This window comes from Lipotes vexillifer, unplaced genomic scaffold, assembly GCF_000442215.2.
Source record: "Lipotes vexillifer unplaced genomic scaffold, Lipotes_vexillifer_v1.1 scaffold685, whole genome shotgun sequence".
Lineage (NCBI taxonomy): Eukaryota > Metazoa > Chordata > Mammalia > Artiodactyla > Lipotidae > Lipotes > Lipotes vexillifer.
The window spans coordinates 1,796,100-1,812,970 of record NW_006771436.1 but is presented as its reverse complement, the minus strand read 5'-3'; the positions used below and the strand labels follow the sequence as shown (position 1 = coordinate 1,812,970).

The 16,871-nt window shown below is 47.2% G+C and overlaps 1 protein-coding gene across 2 annotated transcripts; it reads left to right on the top strand.

Moving 5' to 3' along the window:
• Window positions 1–739: 739 nt before the first annotated feature.
• METTL13 (methyltransferase 13, eEF1A N-terminus and K55) lies at window positions 740–15,029 on the top strand. Of its 2 annotated transcripts, none has more exons than XM_007446764.1 (8): window positions 740–1,196; window positions 2,905–3,664; window positions 4,946–5,145; window positions 6,593–6,788; window positions 9,297–9,464; window positions 10,772–10,987; window positions 13,201–13,332; window positions 14,545–15,029. In XM_007446764.1, exons 1-8 carry the CDS (start codon window positions 1,044–1,046, stop codon window positions 14,817–14,819), a joined length of 2,100 nt encoding a protein of 699 aa, XP_007446826.1. In that variant the 5' UTR covers window positions 740–1,043; the 3' UTR covers window positions 14,820–15,029. The 2 variants fall into 2 exon arrangements, with proteins under 2 accessions (XP_007446826.1, XP_007446827.1); XM_007446765.1 differs by having other exon boundaries at window positions 1,044–1,196; window positions 2,905–3,204; window positions 4,954–5,145; window positions 14,545–15,028.
• Window positions 15,030–16,871: the final 1,842 nt, after the last annotated feature.

The window sequence follows — 16,871 nt, the reverse complement described above, 5'->3', positions numbered from 1 at the left end:
ATAACTGGTAGTTATTCTTTTCCCCTGAATTTCCATGTTGTTACATTATTAACAGTGAAACCCTGGGAATTCTCTGGCAGTCCAGTGATTAGGACTAGGCGCTCTCACTGCTAGGGTCCCAGCTTCAATCCCTGCTCGGGAAACTAAGATCCTGAAAGCTGAGCACAGCTAAGTGCTACTTTCCTCCAAATTAAACCTGAATTGTACAAGTAAAGTGGTTAAAGTAAGGCGGGGGTGGGGCGGGAGATGCAGAAGATAGAGCTGGGTTGGGCAGCTTTCTTCTGCTATGGATTGGCTCTACTCATCCCTTGCCTCACTTCCTTCTAATCTACAAGTTTTCCTTTTCCGAGGCCCCCCTCCTCCAGTGTGCCCACCGCCGTTAGCGCTCAGACCTTATGTGGCTCGTGATCAGAATGAGAGCTCAGAGACGAAAGGAACAAACAGCCTGGAACCGGGAGCTCTCTTCCAAGGGTGGAAAGCCCAGAGCTGAGAAGGCTGCCCCCGCTCGGTGCTCCTACGCAGGCCTGGGACCTGGACAGCCCAGCTCCTGCTCTGCCTCCGGCCCGGGGCCCCGCCCCGCCCCGCCCCATTCCGGCTCACGTAAATAAAAGCGCGGCGCCTGCGACGAAGCCGCCGGCGTGAGGCGAGCGCGTTGCAGCCAATGACGTGCCAGGACGAAAATCACTGACCAATGAGCTGCTGAGATGGTGTGGACAGCCAACCAATCGCGAAGCGTCGTACCCGGATATAATTGCCGGTTCTGAAACCGAGCTCTGAAAAAGTGTGAGGGCCTCCCCACATGGGTCTGGGGCTTTGGGATGGAACACGGGGTGAGCGTTTATTAGGTTCAGTGCCTTGCGTGTGCGGTGGGCGTGTAAGGATCATCTCTTTGGGTTTTGAGTGAGGGACAAGTCAATGTGGCTGTTTGTCCGTGGAAAGAATTCCCGCTGCAGTGTCCCAGAACCAGCGCGTGGGGAAACCCCTCGGATGGTACCGCACTGGGAGTAGGAGAGTCTTGAAGACGCAGCTCGAGCAGTGGGAATATGAATCTCTTACCTAAAAGCCCTAAGGAGTTTGGCTCCATTGACTATTGGGAGAAGTTCTTCCAGCAGCGGGGAAAGAAAGCTTTCGAGTGGTATGGAACCTACCTGGAACTGTGCGGGTTGCTGCACAAATATATCAAGCCCAGGGAAAAGGTAAGCGCGGCCTGGCAGCCCTGTGTGTGCCCTGGAAGGTAGGAACTGATAACAGAAATCCTGCACTTGGTAGACGGTGACAGGCGTGGGGGGCCCTAAACAGGCCCATATTTTCAGGATTCCATGCAACATTCTAGCTAAAAGGTAATTACAAAGTATCCTTTTAAACGTTTTCAGATAACAGAGCTTCCACCCCCAGATCATTCTTGAATTAATAACCTCACTGGAAGAATAAGTGAGGTTATTAAGAATAACCTCACTTCTTTAGTAGTGCAACCTAGACATCTCTTCCTAGTGAGGAAAGTGTGCTTTTCTGTCACTGTGCATCCCCGTGGAGCTGGCAGCACCCGTGGCTTTACTGATAAATGAATCTGTTATCAAATATTTGTTGTGGGCCCACTGACTTTCAGGGACTGTGTTCAGCCCTTAAGCCACACGAGCATTAACATATAAATCCTGGGCACGTTCCAGAAGTGAAAAGTGCCAAGTACAGTAATAGGAGGTTTGATAGAGGTGGAAGTAGGGAAGGAAGAAGGGTAGAAAACGAAGATTTGAGGAGGAAGCTTTGAGTCAAACCTTATGCTGTGTGTGTGTGTGTGTGTGTTTGCTCAGTCATTGAGTTCTCATAATAAACCTTGAGGTGAGTGGTAATACACGAATTCTACAGATGAGGAAACTGACGCTCTGAGAGCCAGTTTCTTGCCCAAGATCATACATGTAGTAAGTGGTCGTGTGGGGATTTAAACTTAGATCCACCTAGCTCCAAAGCTTATGCACTTGTCATTGTACGATGCTTTTCCAGAGATGGTGATATCAGGGCAGAATTTTGAAGGATCAATGGGAGATTCCTCCACAGAGAGGGAGGCAACAACCTGTGTTTTAAGTTTGGCTTCAGAAAATAGCAGAATATCATGAGTTGGAGCCAAAGGCATGAGTGGAATAGAATTATGCCAGACCTAGGTTTTCAACAGTAAAACAAATAGGAGATTTCAGTTATAACTACTGTATTTGGATTCTGTGACTTCCTATCAATTCTTGAATAATAAATTCTTTTTTTTTTTTTTTTTTTTTTTTTGGAGGGGAAAATTTCTTCACATTTTCGCTTCCCCCCCCCGCCACGCCCTTGGCCAAGACCTGAACAAGTGTGTTTTTTGTTTTTTGGGGGGGTTTTTTTGCGGTACGCGGGCCTCTCACCGCTGCGGCCTCCCCCGTTGCGGAGCACAGGCTCCGGACGCGCAGGCTCAGCGGCCATGGCCCACGGGCCCAGCCGCTCCACGGCATGCGGGATCCTCCCAGACCGGGGCACGAACCCGCATCCCCTGCATCGGCAGGGGGACTCTCAACCACTGCTCCACCAGGGAAGCCCCGAATAATAAATTCTTGATTAAGAGAGAAGAACAACCATGATTAGTTTGTTCCTGCAGTTGATTAATAAACGCTTGATTCAGAGAAAAGAACAACCCCGGTTAGTTTGTTTCTGCATAACTTGCATTGTTATAGTGGAATGTGGTTTGTTACTAGTGAGTTCTTCTAATCAGTGGTGTTTCAAGATGGAGCCTAGAATCCACTTTGTAATGGTGCTCTCTCATGGCATAGCATCTTCGCCCTCTGAAAACATACAGCAGCCAGGGTGAGACTTGATTCCTTGAAGTGTCTGAAGCTCACTCCTTTGCCTTGATCACCTCCATCTTGTTTTCTTTCCCCCTAGGTGCTGGTGATTGGGTGTGGTAACTCAGAGCTAAGCGAGCAGCTGTATGACGTGGGCTATCAGGATATAGTGAACATTGACATCAGTGAGGTCGTCATCAAGCAAATGAAGGAACGCAATGCCAGCCGACGGCCCCAGATGAGCTTCTTGAAGATGGACATGACACAGATGGAGTTTCCCGATGCCTCATTCCAGGTGGTGTTGGACAAGGGCACCCTGGACGCTGTCCTGACAGATGAGGAGGAGGAGACTCTGCAGCAGGTGGACAGGATGCTGGCTGAGGTTGGCCGTGTCCTGCAGGTGGGCGGTCGCTACCTCTGCATCTCCCTGGCTCAGGCTCACGTCCTGAAGAAAGCAGTGGGTCACTTCTCTCGGGAGGGGTGGATGGTGAGGGTGCACCAGGTGGCCAACAGCCAAGACCAGCTGTTGGAAGCAGAGCCTCGGTTCTCCTTGCCTGTCTTTGCCTTCATCATGACCAAGTTCAGGCCGGTCCCTGGCTCTGCCCTTCAGATCTTTGAGCTGTGTGCTCAGGAGCAGGGCAAGCCTGTGCGGCTGGAGAGTGCAGAGCAGCTGGCTGAGGCGGTGCGGGAGCGGCAGCAGTATGCCTGGCTGTGCAGCCAGCTGTACCGCAAGGCCGGGCTGGGGAGTGTGTCTCTGGACTTGTGCAGTGGGGACACGGGGGAGCCACGCTACACCCTCCACGTGGTGGACAGCCCCACTGTGAAACCATCGCGGGACAGTCATTTTGCCATTTTCATCAGTGAGTTGGGATTGCTCCCTCTCTTCCCTGGAGGGGGCTGGCTTACAGGGGCTGGGGCTGGGGCTTTGGCGGATGGGTATGCCTTGGCTGGTTTTATCTTGCAGGGGGCGGTGCTTGAAGAGGTTAGACTGGCCAAGGCATGAGGAAGGGGGAGCTGCCTGCTTGGATTTGAGGTTTATTTCTTCTCATCTTCCATTGCAAAGGCTTGAAGTAATATAGATACATTTAGTCAGGTCCCGCATTTGTAGAGATGTTAGTCACTTTGTAACAAGGAGTAGTGGAAGCAACAGGGAGTCCCAGCCTTGTAGCCTGTAAGCTGTGTGACCTGGTGAAGTTTCTGTGCGTCTCTGCTGAATTTAGAGGCAGTACAGAGTAGTAGCTAAAAAAGTGAGCTCTGGAACCAGACTATTTAGTTTCCAGTCCTGGCTCAGTCGCTTCCTGGTGGTATTGGACAAGTTAGTGTTCTTTCTGTGCCTCAGTTTCTTCATCTATAAATTGAGGTCTTAACTGTGTAATTGTGAGAAGTGTAAAAGCTCTTTGAATGGTGCCTGGCACATGATAAGTTTTACAGATGTTAGTGTTATTATTGAAAGGGGTAAATGATACCAGATTCACCTTAGTAATGATCAAAAGAGGTAGTATGAGGAAATGCTTTCAAAAGTAGAATATTCTAGACAAACGTGAGGTGGTGATACATCATGCTGGTAATTTGTTCCCTGACATCGAATCCATTTTTCCAAGTATTTCCTTATCCTAACTGTGCACCTATTAGAACTAATAGCACAGCGGATACGAGCATGGAGTCTGGGGCTGGACTGCCTGGAGCTGAGCCCTGGCTTCACCAGTTACGAGCTGTGTGAACTTGGGCAAATAATGTAACTTCTGTGTCTTAATTTCCTCATTTATAAAATGGGAATAATAATAATACTCCCTGCATCTTGGGCTGTTGTGAGGATTTGATTAGTTTCTGTTTGTGAACTGCTTGTAATAATGCCTGGCATGTAAGAAGTGTTAGCATTATTGCTATTTTTCTTGCACTAGGTACTTGCCTCCCTCCCCTTACATACACGCTCACACTTCTTTTCCACGCTGGGTCCTGCCATGGGTCTGATGGCAGCTTTGCTGTGGACATTGTTGACTGGGGATTGATAGCCCCTCAGTAGGTCACAGTTGGAAGGGTTGCTGGGCTTGGGTAGGGGCTGGCTCTCTGCCATGTGGGGCATATTGGTTGTGGGCTTGAACTTTTCCCAGGACTCCCTGTCAACAAATGCCTCTTTCCAGTCCCCCAGGGTCGGGAGACCGAGTGGCTCTTTGGCATGGAGGAGGGCCGGAAGCAGCTGGCAGCCAGTGCGGGCTTCAGGAGGCTGATCACAGTGGCCCTTCACCGAGGTCAGCAGTACGAAGGCATGGACAGCATCCAGGCTGAGCTGTCGGCCAGAGTCATGGAGCTGGCCCCGGCCGGGATGCCCGCCCAGCAGCAGGTAACAAAGCTTTGGTAGCAGTTTTCAGGGTCTCTGGAGAAGTCATATTAGTAGCCAGGAAGGCAGAGGGTATCTTGGCAGAAGCTAGGACTAGGGTCTGTGACCCTAGTCTGTTCCTGGAGGGCATGTCAGCAGCTAAGAGCTAAGTGAGCAGAAGTTATGTCCCAGGCAGTGAGTGGAAGGTGAGCGGTTGCCCTTATTGAGAACCCCAGTAGCATCTGTGCCTGTGGGGCCACTGGATGGCATGAAGGAAGTGCTCTCCACCTTGCAGGCTCCAGCTCTGTACACTGCAGATTACTCAGGCTGTATTTCTCCTAACTCACTTTACACAGGATTTCCTTGGCCATTTTGCTTCTTAGAACCATCATTATATCAGGTAGAATGGGAAAGGGCCAAAACAGCTCAGCTTAATTTTCAGGATATTAACATTGCTGGTCTGATGTTCTGCTGGGAAGGAAAATGAAGGTTTTTGCCAAAAAGCTGATATGGTATTATCAGTTGATGCCATCTGTCTTGTACTATCCTGCTCACAAGACAGAGTAATTAATAGGTGACTTTATTGCAAGGGCTTTATGGAAAGGAGTTTATCCTTCTTGATAGATGGGAAAGACAAGGTACCTGAAAGCTTGATGCTGTAGTAACAGAACTGAAAAGAAGAACCCAGGCTCCTGGGTTCCCAGCTTGTGGTTCTGCCCACTAGGCTGGCTTGTGCTTACAGATGAATATGTATTTGATGCTTTCTGGAAGACTTTGGGTTGGTGTCCCATCAGAGAGACCCAGATCCTGTGGGGAGGCTCATTTGTGACTTTCTCTCAACAGTGCCTACATCTCTGCAAAGTCAGGAGTCCCTCATGATTATTCAATACTCTTGTAAGTCTTTAAAAAGAAATAAATGTGAAGATTGGGAAGGGAGTGGAAAAGTTTAGGGGAAAAATGTATTTTTTCCTCCTAATTTTTTCTTCTGTTTAGAAGAATGCAGAAAAAAGTTAAGAATAACTGGGGGAAGGGAGACACTTCGCCAAATTTGGAGTGGTTGCTTTCCCCAAGGATTTTGATACCTTTATCCCTATTCAGATTCCTTCTCCCATGATTCTAGTCCCTTCGTGAGGCTTCCTTCTAGCTTTCATTGTCTTGGACTATTGAAAGTCCTTTTAAGGATTACTGTTGAGAAACTCATATTTTTCTTGTGGAGAACCAACTGCATTTCACGAATGGTTTGGGGAATCTTTAGTTGTTCAGTTGGTTTTCAAAAACATCAGTTAAACCTTTTGAGATCTAGTCAAACGCCCCAGAAGAATACTTTAACAAAATGGCAAATCTTCGGAGTTGTTGCTGCTCAGAACCTTGGAGCGGGGATTCTTCACATACACACAAAGGGAAGGGATTATAATTTCTCGTATTTCTCAGTTGAGCTGGTGTTTTCACCACATCTCTGCTCTTCCTTCAGGTACCCTTCCTGTCTGTTGGTGGGGACATCGGGGTTAGGACTGTTCAGCACCAAGACTGCAGCCCTTTGAGTGGCGACTACGTCATCGAGGATGTGCAGGGGGATGACAAGCGCTACTTTCGGCGGCTGATCTTCCTCAGCAGCAGGAACGTGGTGCAGTCAGAAGCCAGGCTGCTGAAGGATGTGTCTCGCAGAGGTGAGGCGTCGTGGGCACAGTGGTGGGGCCCACGTGGACGTGGTTTGGACAATTTGGGGTGGTCAGAAAGACCTGGGAGCTTGGCGGAGCTGTAGGACAGACCCGGATACCTGTGACCAGAGGCACACGGCTCTGTGGGTTGTCCTCTTATCATCTGGGCTCTTAGGGTGTGAGTGGCGATGAACAGAAGGGAGGTCGTTGTTCTGTTCTTGAGCAAAGCCTGACTCTGCAGTGATAAGGAGCCGGGGTGGTGGTTTACCAGACAAATGTGATAATCACTTTAATGCCTGCAGTTCAAAGACCACGTGTTTTACAAGTTGCTCCATATACGTCTGTATATTAATTTAGTAGGCCTGCCCTCCTCCATGGGGCCACCTCCTAGCACCTGTTTTAGAGGGTTGTACAGTTGTTGGATGCCCTAGAGGTCACCTAGTCTGGTAGAACTTTCTGCAGTGAAGGAAATGTTTAATACCCAGTTAGCTGCCCAGGGTGACAGCCATGAACCATATGTGGCTACCGAGCACTAGGAACATGGCCGGTGTGACTAAGGAACTGAATCTTTAATCTTTTTTAATTCTGATGAACTTACATTTAAATTTAAATGGCCACAAGTGGCGTGTGGCTACAGGCTTCGACAGGGTAGATCTCTACCATGTTCTCTCTTTTTTTAAAAAATTAATTAATTAATTAATTTATTTTTGGCTGCATTGGGTCTTCGTTGCTGTGCGTGGGCTTTCTCTAGCTGTGGTGAGCGGGGGCTACTCTTCGTTGTGGTTCCCCAGGCTTCTCATTGTGGTGGCCTCTCTTGTTGCAGAGCACAGGCACTAGGTGTGCGGGCTTCAGTAGTTGTGGCTTGCGGGCTCTAGAGCGCAGGCTCAGTAGTTGTGGCCCATGGGCTTAGTTGCTCCATGGCATGTGGGATCTTCCCGGACCAGGGATCAAACCCGTGTCCCCTGCATTGGCAGGCGGATTCTTAACCACTGCGCCACCACGGAAGCCCCCTACCATGTTCTCTTTTAAGTGGTCTCCCAGGTGCTGCTCAGAGACACCCACTAATGGGGAGAGCAATCGTTTATTTTCTCGGGGCATTATATGTTTGTATTATAAGAGTAATACTTACTCATTGTAATCAATCACAGATCACAGGTATAGAGTAGAAAAATATTCCTCCCCACCGCTTCTCCAGTATAACTTCCCTTTAGAGGCCCAGAGAGTCAGGCTTGGAATCTGAAATTGGCTCTCCTGATTGCCGGTCATTCCCTTTGCTTGATGATGCTGTCCTGTTGGCAAGACCATCTGGAAGGAGGATGAAAAGAGAGTATTCAGAACCTCATGAGGTCATGGGTTTGCCCACAGCTCAGGATCAGGTTATTCTCAGCAGGATGGTCTCCTCTTGAGGGGTGTCCCCTGGTCATGTGCACCCATATTTGTTGGGTTCCTGTGCTGTCATTGGGTCACTTGGGCTGCGGGTTGGTTCAGTTTCATCTCACTGAAAGCTCAGTAAAAGTGCTTCAAAGAACATTTTGCCCTCCAATTTGGGTTTTGGTTTTTTTCCCCACTGTTATCAAGCCTTCTTAGTATCACTTAATTCTTAGGGGAATGATTTCCCTCATGGAAGTACTGGTGAGCAAGAAGAAGAATGTGTTAAAAAGCAATTTAACATCTCTGAAAAGCACGCTTCCACTTACATTACAGTGCCCAATGGTGCAGCTGGTCCCTAGGAAAACCCCAGAGCCATCTGTTCACTCTATCCTGGAGCAGTTGAGGGAGTACGTAGAGGGAGGGTAGAGGGGCCTTTTGTACGATTTCCCCCCTTCTGTGAACACTTGTGATGTCCTTGTCCAGTGGGGTGGTATGAATTACTGTCTGTGTGATGTAGTAGAAAGATGATAGCTGCTGCAGACAGGTAGTCCCAGGTTCAAATCCTGGCTGCATTGCCTACTGATTTGGGCCTAATTAATAACTCTTCAGATCTTCAGTTTTTCCATCTGCCAAGAATTGGAATAAGAGCATTGATATAGGATTGTTTCAAAGCTACAAAAGTCCTAGTATAGTAATTGGCATAGAGGAGGTAGTTGGAAACCAAGTCCTTTTTCCCCTAAAAGAACTGATGAATAAACTTCTCACCTGTTAGTGGCTTTGTATTTCCCAGAGGAGAGGTACTAGTACTCCTCACTTGAGTTTTCCCAATGTTCTGAGTTTTGGGGTGTTTCTTTACCACTTCCCTTTTCTGACTCTCTGGTGTATGTTAAATATTTAACAGCCATCTCTTTGGGGAGAAAAGCCATGATATGCACTGTTTGCCAATTTCTGTGGCATAAAAATGGCCACCATGGCCAGATTTCAAGCCACCAACATGTCAGCCAGTTCACAAAATTCCTGCATATTTCACAATTGGGTTCTCGAGTCTCATTAAACCAGTTGCAGCATACTGCTGCTGGTGTGCCTTACTTTCCAAGGAGTAGTGTACCATGCATATGACTTCATTCATCTCTGTCTGTGATCTAGCCCAGAAGAAACGGAAAAAGGACAGGAAGAAGCAGCGGCCTGCTGATACTCCAGAGGACCTCCCTGCAGCTCCGGGGCAGTCCATTGATAAGAGTTACCTGTGCTGTGAACACCATAAAGCCATGATTGCCGGCCTTGCCCTGCTGAGAAACCCGGAGCTGCTCCTAGGTGAGGGGGTCGCCACTGCCTTCCACAGAGGGAACATGTAAGGTTACAGAGGTAATCAGTGTCAGCTGCCTTGCAGTTTGAGAACCATGATTATAGAACAACAGATGCACACATAGTCATGTCTTTCTTGTTCCCAACCATCTTCTACATTCATGAACATACAAATAACTTTTCCTTCAAACTCAAACTGTTTGAAACAGCTACATGTGCTGATACCTAAATTTTTTTCCTCTATTCATTTATTTTAAAAATCAGTGTAAAATAAACTATACTCAGTTTAAAAAGTTAATGTATAAAATACATTCAATGAGATCTGTAAAGTATACAGATCTTAAGTTGTTCAGCTTGATGAATTTTTGCACATGCATTTACCCATGTAACCAGATGGAATATTTAAAAATCACATCTCCGGAGAAATATACCTGTGCACTTTAGGAGAATTTCTGGCTTTTCAGTGATGCATTATTTGAGTACTAGGTGTAATTCTATCTTGAATTTCTACTTTAAAAGAAAAAACATAGTATAGATAGTACAGTCATAGCCTTATCACTAATAATAGGTTTGGATCTGACCACAGTAGCAAAAATGTTCATGATTCTGTCTACTCTTGTAACTGTCTTCACCCGAAGTCCCTAAGTATGTCTTACTGGAACACGCTGTACATTTGATCTATCTTGGTGTTGATGTATGTCCCTAGAGTCTCAGTTCTTCCATTTAATCCTCAGGGTCTGTCTCCTTTTGGTGATTCTTTCTTGTTTCTTACCTTCCTTTCATCCCCTGTGGTTGCTGTGGTTTTTCTGTGCTTGTGTGTAGGATTTGGGCCTTTGTTTTCCTGTGGTTTCTGGAACTTGGGTGGATTGCCCTCACTTGGTGGCTGTGTCTGAGAAGGCAGTGTGGCCTTTGAGTTGAAAGCTGAGCAGAGGGCATCACATCTACATTCCCTGTGATCATAAACAAGATGTTGGCCATTGTCCTTCCCGTTTCCTAGAGGGGTTTAATAATGCTTATGGTGGGGGTTATTGCTATGATGTCAGCTGAGTGCTTTGGGATCTTTAAGGCACCATAATAATAATACACTGGTTCATCTTCTGGATCTAGTAAAGGAAGGATTGTGAGGCCAGGGTTGAATTTTCAGATGTTAAATTGACTCCCGAGTTTCTAGAAAGAGACAAGGGAGGCCAGGTCTCTAAATCTTGTTTCCCCTGGGCAGCACCAACAATCTGACTCCCTCTTTCGCTCTCCCCAAGTGTGGTACAAAACTTTACAGTGAGCAGGTGGTAAAACGATGCTTTTATTCTTTATTACAGAGACCCCACTGGGATTGTTGGTGGTAGGCCTGGGTGGGGGCAGCCTCCCCCTTTTTGTCCACGATCATTTCCCAAAGTCCTGCATCGATGCTGTGGAGATCGACCCCTCCATGTTGCAAGTGGCCACTCAGTGGTTTGGCTTCTCCCAGAGCGACCGTATGAAGGTCTACATCGCGGATGGCCTGGACTATATTACCAGCCTGGCAGAAGAAGAAGGTACTGCTATTGGAGAATTTGGAGGGGTGTTGAGGGAGGATTGATCCAAGGTTGTCAGGCCTGCAAGGGCTTCTAGATCTCATCTCTGAGAGGGCAGCATCTGCATCATCCCAGTCTTTCACCAGTTCGTTTGTTCATTCATTTGTTGACAGTTATTCAATAAATATAGTGTCAACCACATGCTCAGTACTCTTAGGGGTTGGGCTATGGCAACAAGCAAAACAGACCGTTTCCTGCCCTAATGATGCTAACAAACGACTGGGCTTCCCTTCTGAATCTCTTCTGACCCTGTAACCTTGCCACTTTCTCATCATCCCAAGAAACCCAGAATCTGTATCTGAGTGAAGAAAAGGGGAAGAAATGTTGGGGGGGTGTGTTGGGAAGTTGTTTTGTAAATCTTTCAGCTAGAGGTGAAGCCAGAAAGAGCAAAACAGCATTCATGTAGATGAGTGGTTCTAAACCTCAGGGACAATGTCCGCAGGCACTTTTTTGTTGTAACCATTAGGTATGGGTGTTTCTGGCATCTGGTGGGTCGAGACCAAGGGTGCTGCTCAACATCCTACAATGCACAGGACAGCCACTGATGATAAAGAATTATCTAGCCCAAATGTCAATAGTGCTGAGGTTAAACCATGATGCAGGTGTTAGTGGGAATTCCAGTAGCCTTGCTGCTACTGGAATTAAGGCTCCATTTTGCTATAATAATTTGTATCCCAGACTTGGACAAAAGGCATATTAATGCTTTACAATAGCTCCCCTGATCCTTCTGCAGCTTAATATGTAGGCTTCTGATGACTGATGCTTTGAAGAACATGAGCCCCTCAGGGAGAAATCAGTTAGGTTGGTTCAGTCCTACGTGAACCTGGGGAGCCCAGGCCACACACCCTTCCCGGTCTGCTCATTCTATAATAGATGCTCTGGTTCTCGCTGGGTTAGAGTATCTTCCAGGAAGGGTGTGGCAAAATGGGATGCCTGGGGTAAGTGTTTTGGTGCTGGAATGGACAGATGCTGTCTTATGTAATTGCAAACTGAACTTAACCCTATCAGAGTTTCACAGGTTCACTTTCTGAGGCTGGGACCAGTCTGGGGGCCCAGGGCTGATACATGTGAAGCACTTAAAACAGTGCCAGGCACATGGTAGGTACTCAATCCATGATGTGCTGCTGCTGTTATTACCTCTAAGTCAGTTTTGAACAGCCCTGGCCTTCGTCTTAACAACAACCTTTCGGATTGTTGGAGGGCTCAGTGCCACAAATGTGGGCCTTGGTTGTCCTTGGACTTTGATGAGCCAACATGTTCTGCTCTTGAAGAAACCAAAATCAGATCTGTGCTATGAACAGTGATGGACATGCTGTAGTCCTAAGTAAATACATATTTATTGAATAATCATTAGCACTGTCTCAAAGTTTGCCCAAAACACATCATTAGTATTGCAGGCCTACCCCTTGTAAAAACTAACATTATAGTAAGGAGTGGATCAGATTCATCGTCAGTTCTTTCTCACCCATTGAGCAAAATCAGTTCTTTCTCGAGCCAGTAATTGTTCAAGCAGCTAGAAAAGATATGCTAACTTTAATTTGAGAACACTTTCTCCTAGGAGGCAACATATGCTGTTTCCAGAGTTAAGTTAAAGTTACCATTTGCAGGGTCAGCCCTTAAAGGCAGAGGCAGCTGCTTTGTCTAGATCAATGGTTCTCAACTCTGACTATATTTCGAATCACCTGGGGAGCTTAAGAAAAGTACACCGGAGGCTTCCCATCTCCCCTGCCATCTGTTCCTCACCACCCCAGGGTTTTAACTCTGTTGATTAGGAGTGGAGCCCAGGTTCTCTGAATCTTTAGAATTTTCCCATTTGACTCTAATGTTCTGTCAGGATTGAAAATCACTGGTATAGATGGACTCTTAACCAAGCAGTAATCCTGCTGGAGTGGACCCTAGTAATGTGTGTCTGTGGAAAGGGCTTTAAAATGTGGAGGAAGAAGATGAGATGGAGGCTCCATCTTAGACGTGGAGTACTCACGGCAGAACGCCGATGACGTGTCTCCTCTGGACTGTGACATAAGTGCCCTTGTAAGCAAACCACATCCTCCATGCCATCCTTCTGACTTAGCCACCTGTGCCCACCACAGGTCACGGAGGAGATGTGGTGAAGGAATGTAAATGGTGTTATTTTATCCAGCAGAGACAAAGACTCATTTGCTTCTCTTTCCCAGCACGACGTCACTACGATGTCATAATGTTTGATGTGGACAGTAAGGACCCAACCCTGGGAATGAGTTGTCCACCCCCAGCGTTTGTGGCCCAGCCTTTCCTGCAGAAGGTCAAAAGCATCTTGACTCCTGAAGGTATGAAGAACAGAAGGTTGGGGAGGGAGAAGGGATGGGCCCTTTAAGGAAATTTTTCTTTTTAATGAAAAATGCATGTATCATAAGTGTGTACCTTGATCGGTTTCCCCAAATTGAACATATTCATTTACCAGCACCAACACCAAACATTTCCAGTGCCCCAGAAGTCCACCTCTTACCTCCTTTCAGTAACTTGTCCTCTCAGGGATAACTACTGTCTTCACTTCTATCAGCACAGCATAGTTTTGCCCATACGGAATGTTCTGTTTCTTTCACTCAGCATGATGTTTGTGAGATTAACCCATAGTGTTGTTGACACTGGGTAATACACAATTTATTTCTCCATTCTGCTTTTGGCATTTGGGTTGTTTCCTATTTGGGGTTTTTATAAGAAGTGTTGCCATTAACGTTCTAGTAGATGCCTTTTGGTGAAATGTGTGTGCAGGTCTGTTGGGCATAGATGTAGGGCTATAATTGCTGGATCACAGAGTATGCATATGTTCTGTTTTTGTAGATGCTGCCACACAGTTACAAAGTAGTCGTAGCAATTCACATCCCCACCAGCATGGGGCGCTAGTGACCATTTGAATTCTTCCCACATGCCCTGGACCGGGCAGTATGTGATTTCATCTTCATAGCAGCCTGTTTTCAGATGAGGAAACTGAAGTAGAGACTTGCCAAGGTGACACAAGACAAGAACTAGGGCTCCAACCCTGATCCTTGTGACTTGAAAGCTGGAGCTCTTAATCCTTAAGTTCACTGCCTCCCAGGCATTTTGATTTGGCTAAGGTACTGTGGTGAACAGAGTTGATTTAGAACCCTTAACTGTTGCCAGTGAAGGCATGTGATATATACATCAAGAACATAATCTCTCTGTGGAATTGCTACATTCTTACTTGGGGGTATTAATTACTTCTTTCTCAAAGCAATCTTTTGTGAAACTGAAGCATGGAGAATGGTAACATTTGTTAGCAGCACAAAAGAACAAGAAATTAGCTTGAAGTTTTCTCATGGTTCACGCATCCCCCACGCTTTTCTCTTCCTGCCTTTGTATGCTGTGTGTTCTCTGCAAAGTCACTGCCGCTGTAGGTGTGTTCTTTGGTCCACCAGCCTCCCTGGGGCAGGAATGGCTATATTCCTCAGAGCTGAACCTTGTCTCCAACATGTCCCCTGAACCAAGGTCATTCTGACCCTTTCCTCCCCACCCTACAGGTGTCTTTATCCTCAACCTCGTGTGCCGAGACCTAGGGCTAAAGGACTCAGTGCTGGCTGGGCTCAAGGCGGTGTTCCCCCTCCTGTATGTCCGGCGAATTGAGGGTGAAGTAAACGAGATCCTGTTCTGTCAGCCGCACCCTGAGCGGAAACTTGCCACGCCAGAGCTGCTGGAAATGGCCCAGGCCTTGGAGCAAACCCTGAGGAAGCCTGGAAAGGGCTGGGATGACACGTACGTCCTGTCAGACATGCTCAAAACTGTGAAGATTGTGTGATTGTCAGGACCAGGCAGTCCTCTCAGCTTCCTGCCAGACTGACCTTGGGCTCCTGGCCTACCAGAGATTGAAGAAATATAATGCACAATACTTTTTAAGCCTTGTATTTTTCTTAGTTTCATACTCACCTGCATGCAACCTCCTGCTTGGTGAGGTTGCCTGAAGATCTGGGAAAATAAAAAAGTCCTTTCCATCCTATCTTCTTCAGTACTGCTTGGGTTGATTGCCTTTGCTTCCTTTACTGTGTCCTTGAGTAGGAGTCCCTGCTGGACCCCCCATCAGGTGTTATGCCTTAATGAGCATGCCCCAAGCTCCTTAGGACTGGAGACAATCAAATGTGATTGCTGGTTTGCTTTGCTTTCTCCTTTTCTTAGTCCTAAAGGAACAATCTCAAGTGAGGTAGCAGAACATTCTGTGCCAAAAGACTATAAATAGAGTAGGATCATTTAAGAGAACATCTACGCTGTCTCCCTACAGATGGAACAGTTGCTGACACGGTCCCAAGTTTTTTTTTAATTTAAATTTATTTATTTATTTATTTTTGGCTGTGTTGGGTCTTCCATGCAGCCAGCGGAGGCTACTCTTTGTTGCAGTGTGCGGGCTTCTCATTGCAGTGGCTTCTCCTGTTGCAGAGCATGGGCTCTAGGCGTGCGGGCTTCAGTAGTTGTGGCTCACGGGCTCTGGAGCGTAGGCTCAGTAGCTGTGGCACGCAGGCTTAGTTACTCCGTGGCATGTGGGATCTTCCTGGACCAGGGCTCGAACCCATGTCCCCTGAATTGGCAGGCGGATTCTCAACCACTGCGCCACCAGGGAAGCCCAATGGTCCCAAGTTTTAAGAATCTGCTAACCCACTCCTCTGCTTAACAACTTTCCTCGTAGCCTGAGCCATCTGTCCTGTTCCAGTGGAGGGAGTGGATGTAACTGGCACCATGACTGCATGTGTCAGAGACTTAGTAGGCTGAAGTCTCCAGTATTGGTTTACTCACATTTACTGAGTGGCAGCTACATGCCAGACCCACTGTAAAGAGCTGTAGTGGAAGTAAAGATGTTTAAGAATTGCCCAGGGCTTCCCTGGTGGCGCAGTGGTTGAGAGTCCGCCTGCTGATGCAGGTGACGCGGGTTCGTGCCCCGGTCCGGGAAGATCCCACGTGCCGCCGAGCAGCTGCGCCCGTGAGCCATGGCCGGCGGCTGAGCCTGCGCGTCCGGAGCCTGTGCTCCGCAACGGTAGAGGCCACAACAGTGAGAGGCCCACGTACCGCAAAAAAGAATTGCCCCAAACCACAAATTAGTGATAAAAATTAACACGTTCCAGGACCTTTTCTAAGTAATTCAATACACTGTCTCATTTGATCTGAGATACAGGATAGTTAAACCCAAACTGCATCTAACCCCAAATCTCACTTGGCCAGAAGTTTCAATCTTACCTATTGAAACTGTTATGCCAGCAGTTCAGAAAATGGCTGGAATTTCACCTCTCCTAATAGTAAGTAGTAAGCCAAGGCTGACTTAATGAGCAGCGCCATGGAAAATCCACCACCCCAGCACCTCTCTCCACAGGCCCTTAAAATGAACTCTAACCTCTTGAGGTGAAGCATATTTCAAAACTAGGTTGTCATCCTTACAAAATTTGCAGCCCGTTGAGGAGAAGGCTGTGTAATGATTTTAGATGGTATCCATTAGAAATACTAGGTCTTCTTCAGTGCGGGGGGGGGGGGCCTTCCCTGGAACTGTGTAAAGGGAAGCTAACATAAAGCTTAGCATGCCCTGCATCCCAAGGACCTCAGCTTGGGAATCCTCCATTGTTTTCTAATTTGTAAACTTATGCAGTGTTAGGATAGGTTATAGAGGCACAGGGTCTGAGTTGGAGGATCTAGTGCTGTGCAGCCTTTGAAACAGCATACTTGGTGGTATAGCCAAGCTAGAGAATTACCAGAATGCTGACAAGGTCTCAACTGTGTCTCTTATGAGGAGTAGTTGAAGGAATTAGGTTCACTGGAGAGAAGCCTTTGGATGTAGGAAGAGGCTCAGCGGTGAGATGATACTTGTCTTAAA

Bases quoted from the DNA above. Each gene is read 5' to 3' on its own strand.
- METTL13 (XM_007446764.1), top strand. From the start codon at position 1,044: ATGAATCTCTTACCTAAAAGCCCTAAGGAGTTTGGCTCCATTGACTAT. The intron at 3,665-4,945 runs GTGAGTTGGGAT...GCCTCTTTCCAG, and splicing joins TCATTTTGCCATTTTCATCA to TCCCCCAGGGTCGGGAGACC. The intron at 10,988-13,200 runs GTACTGCTATTG...TCTCTTTCCCAG, and splicing joins CAGCCTGGCAGAAGAAGAAG to CACGACGTCACTACGATGTC.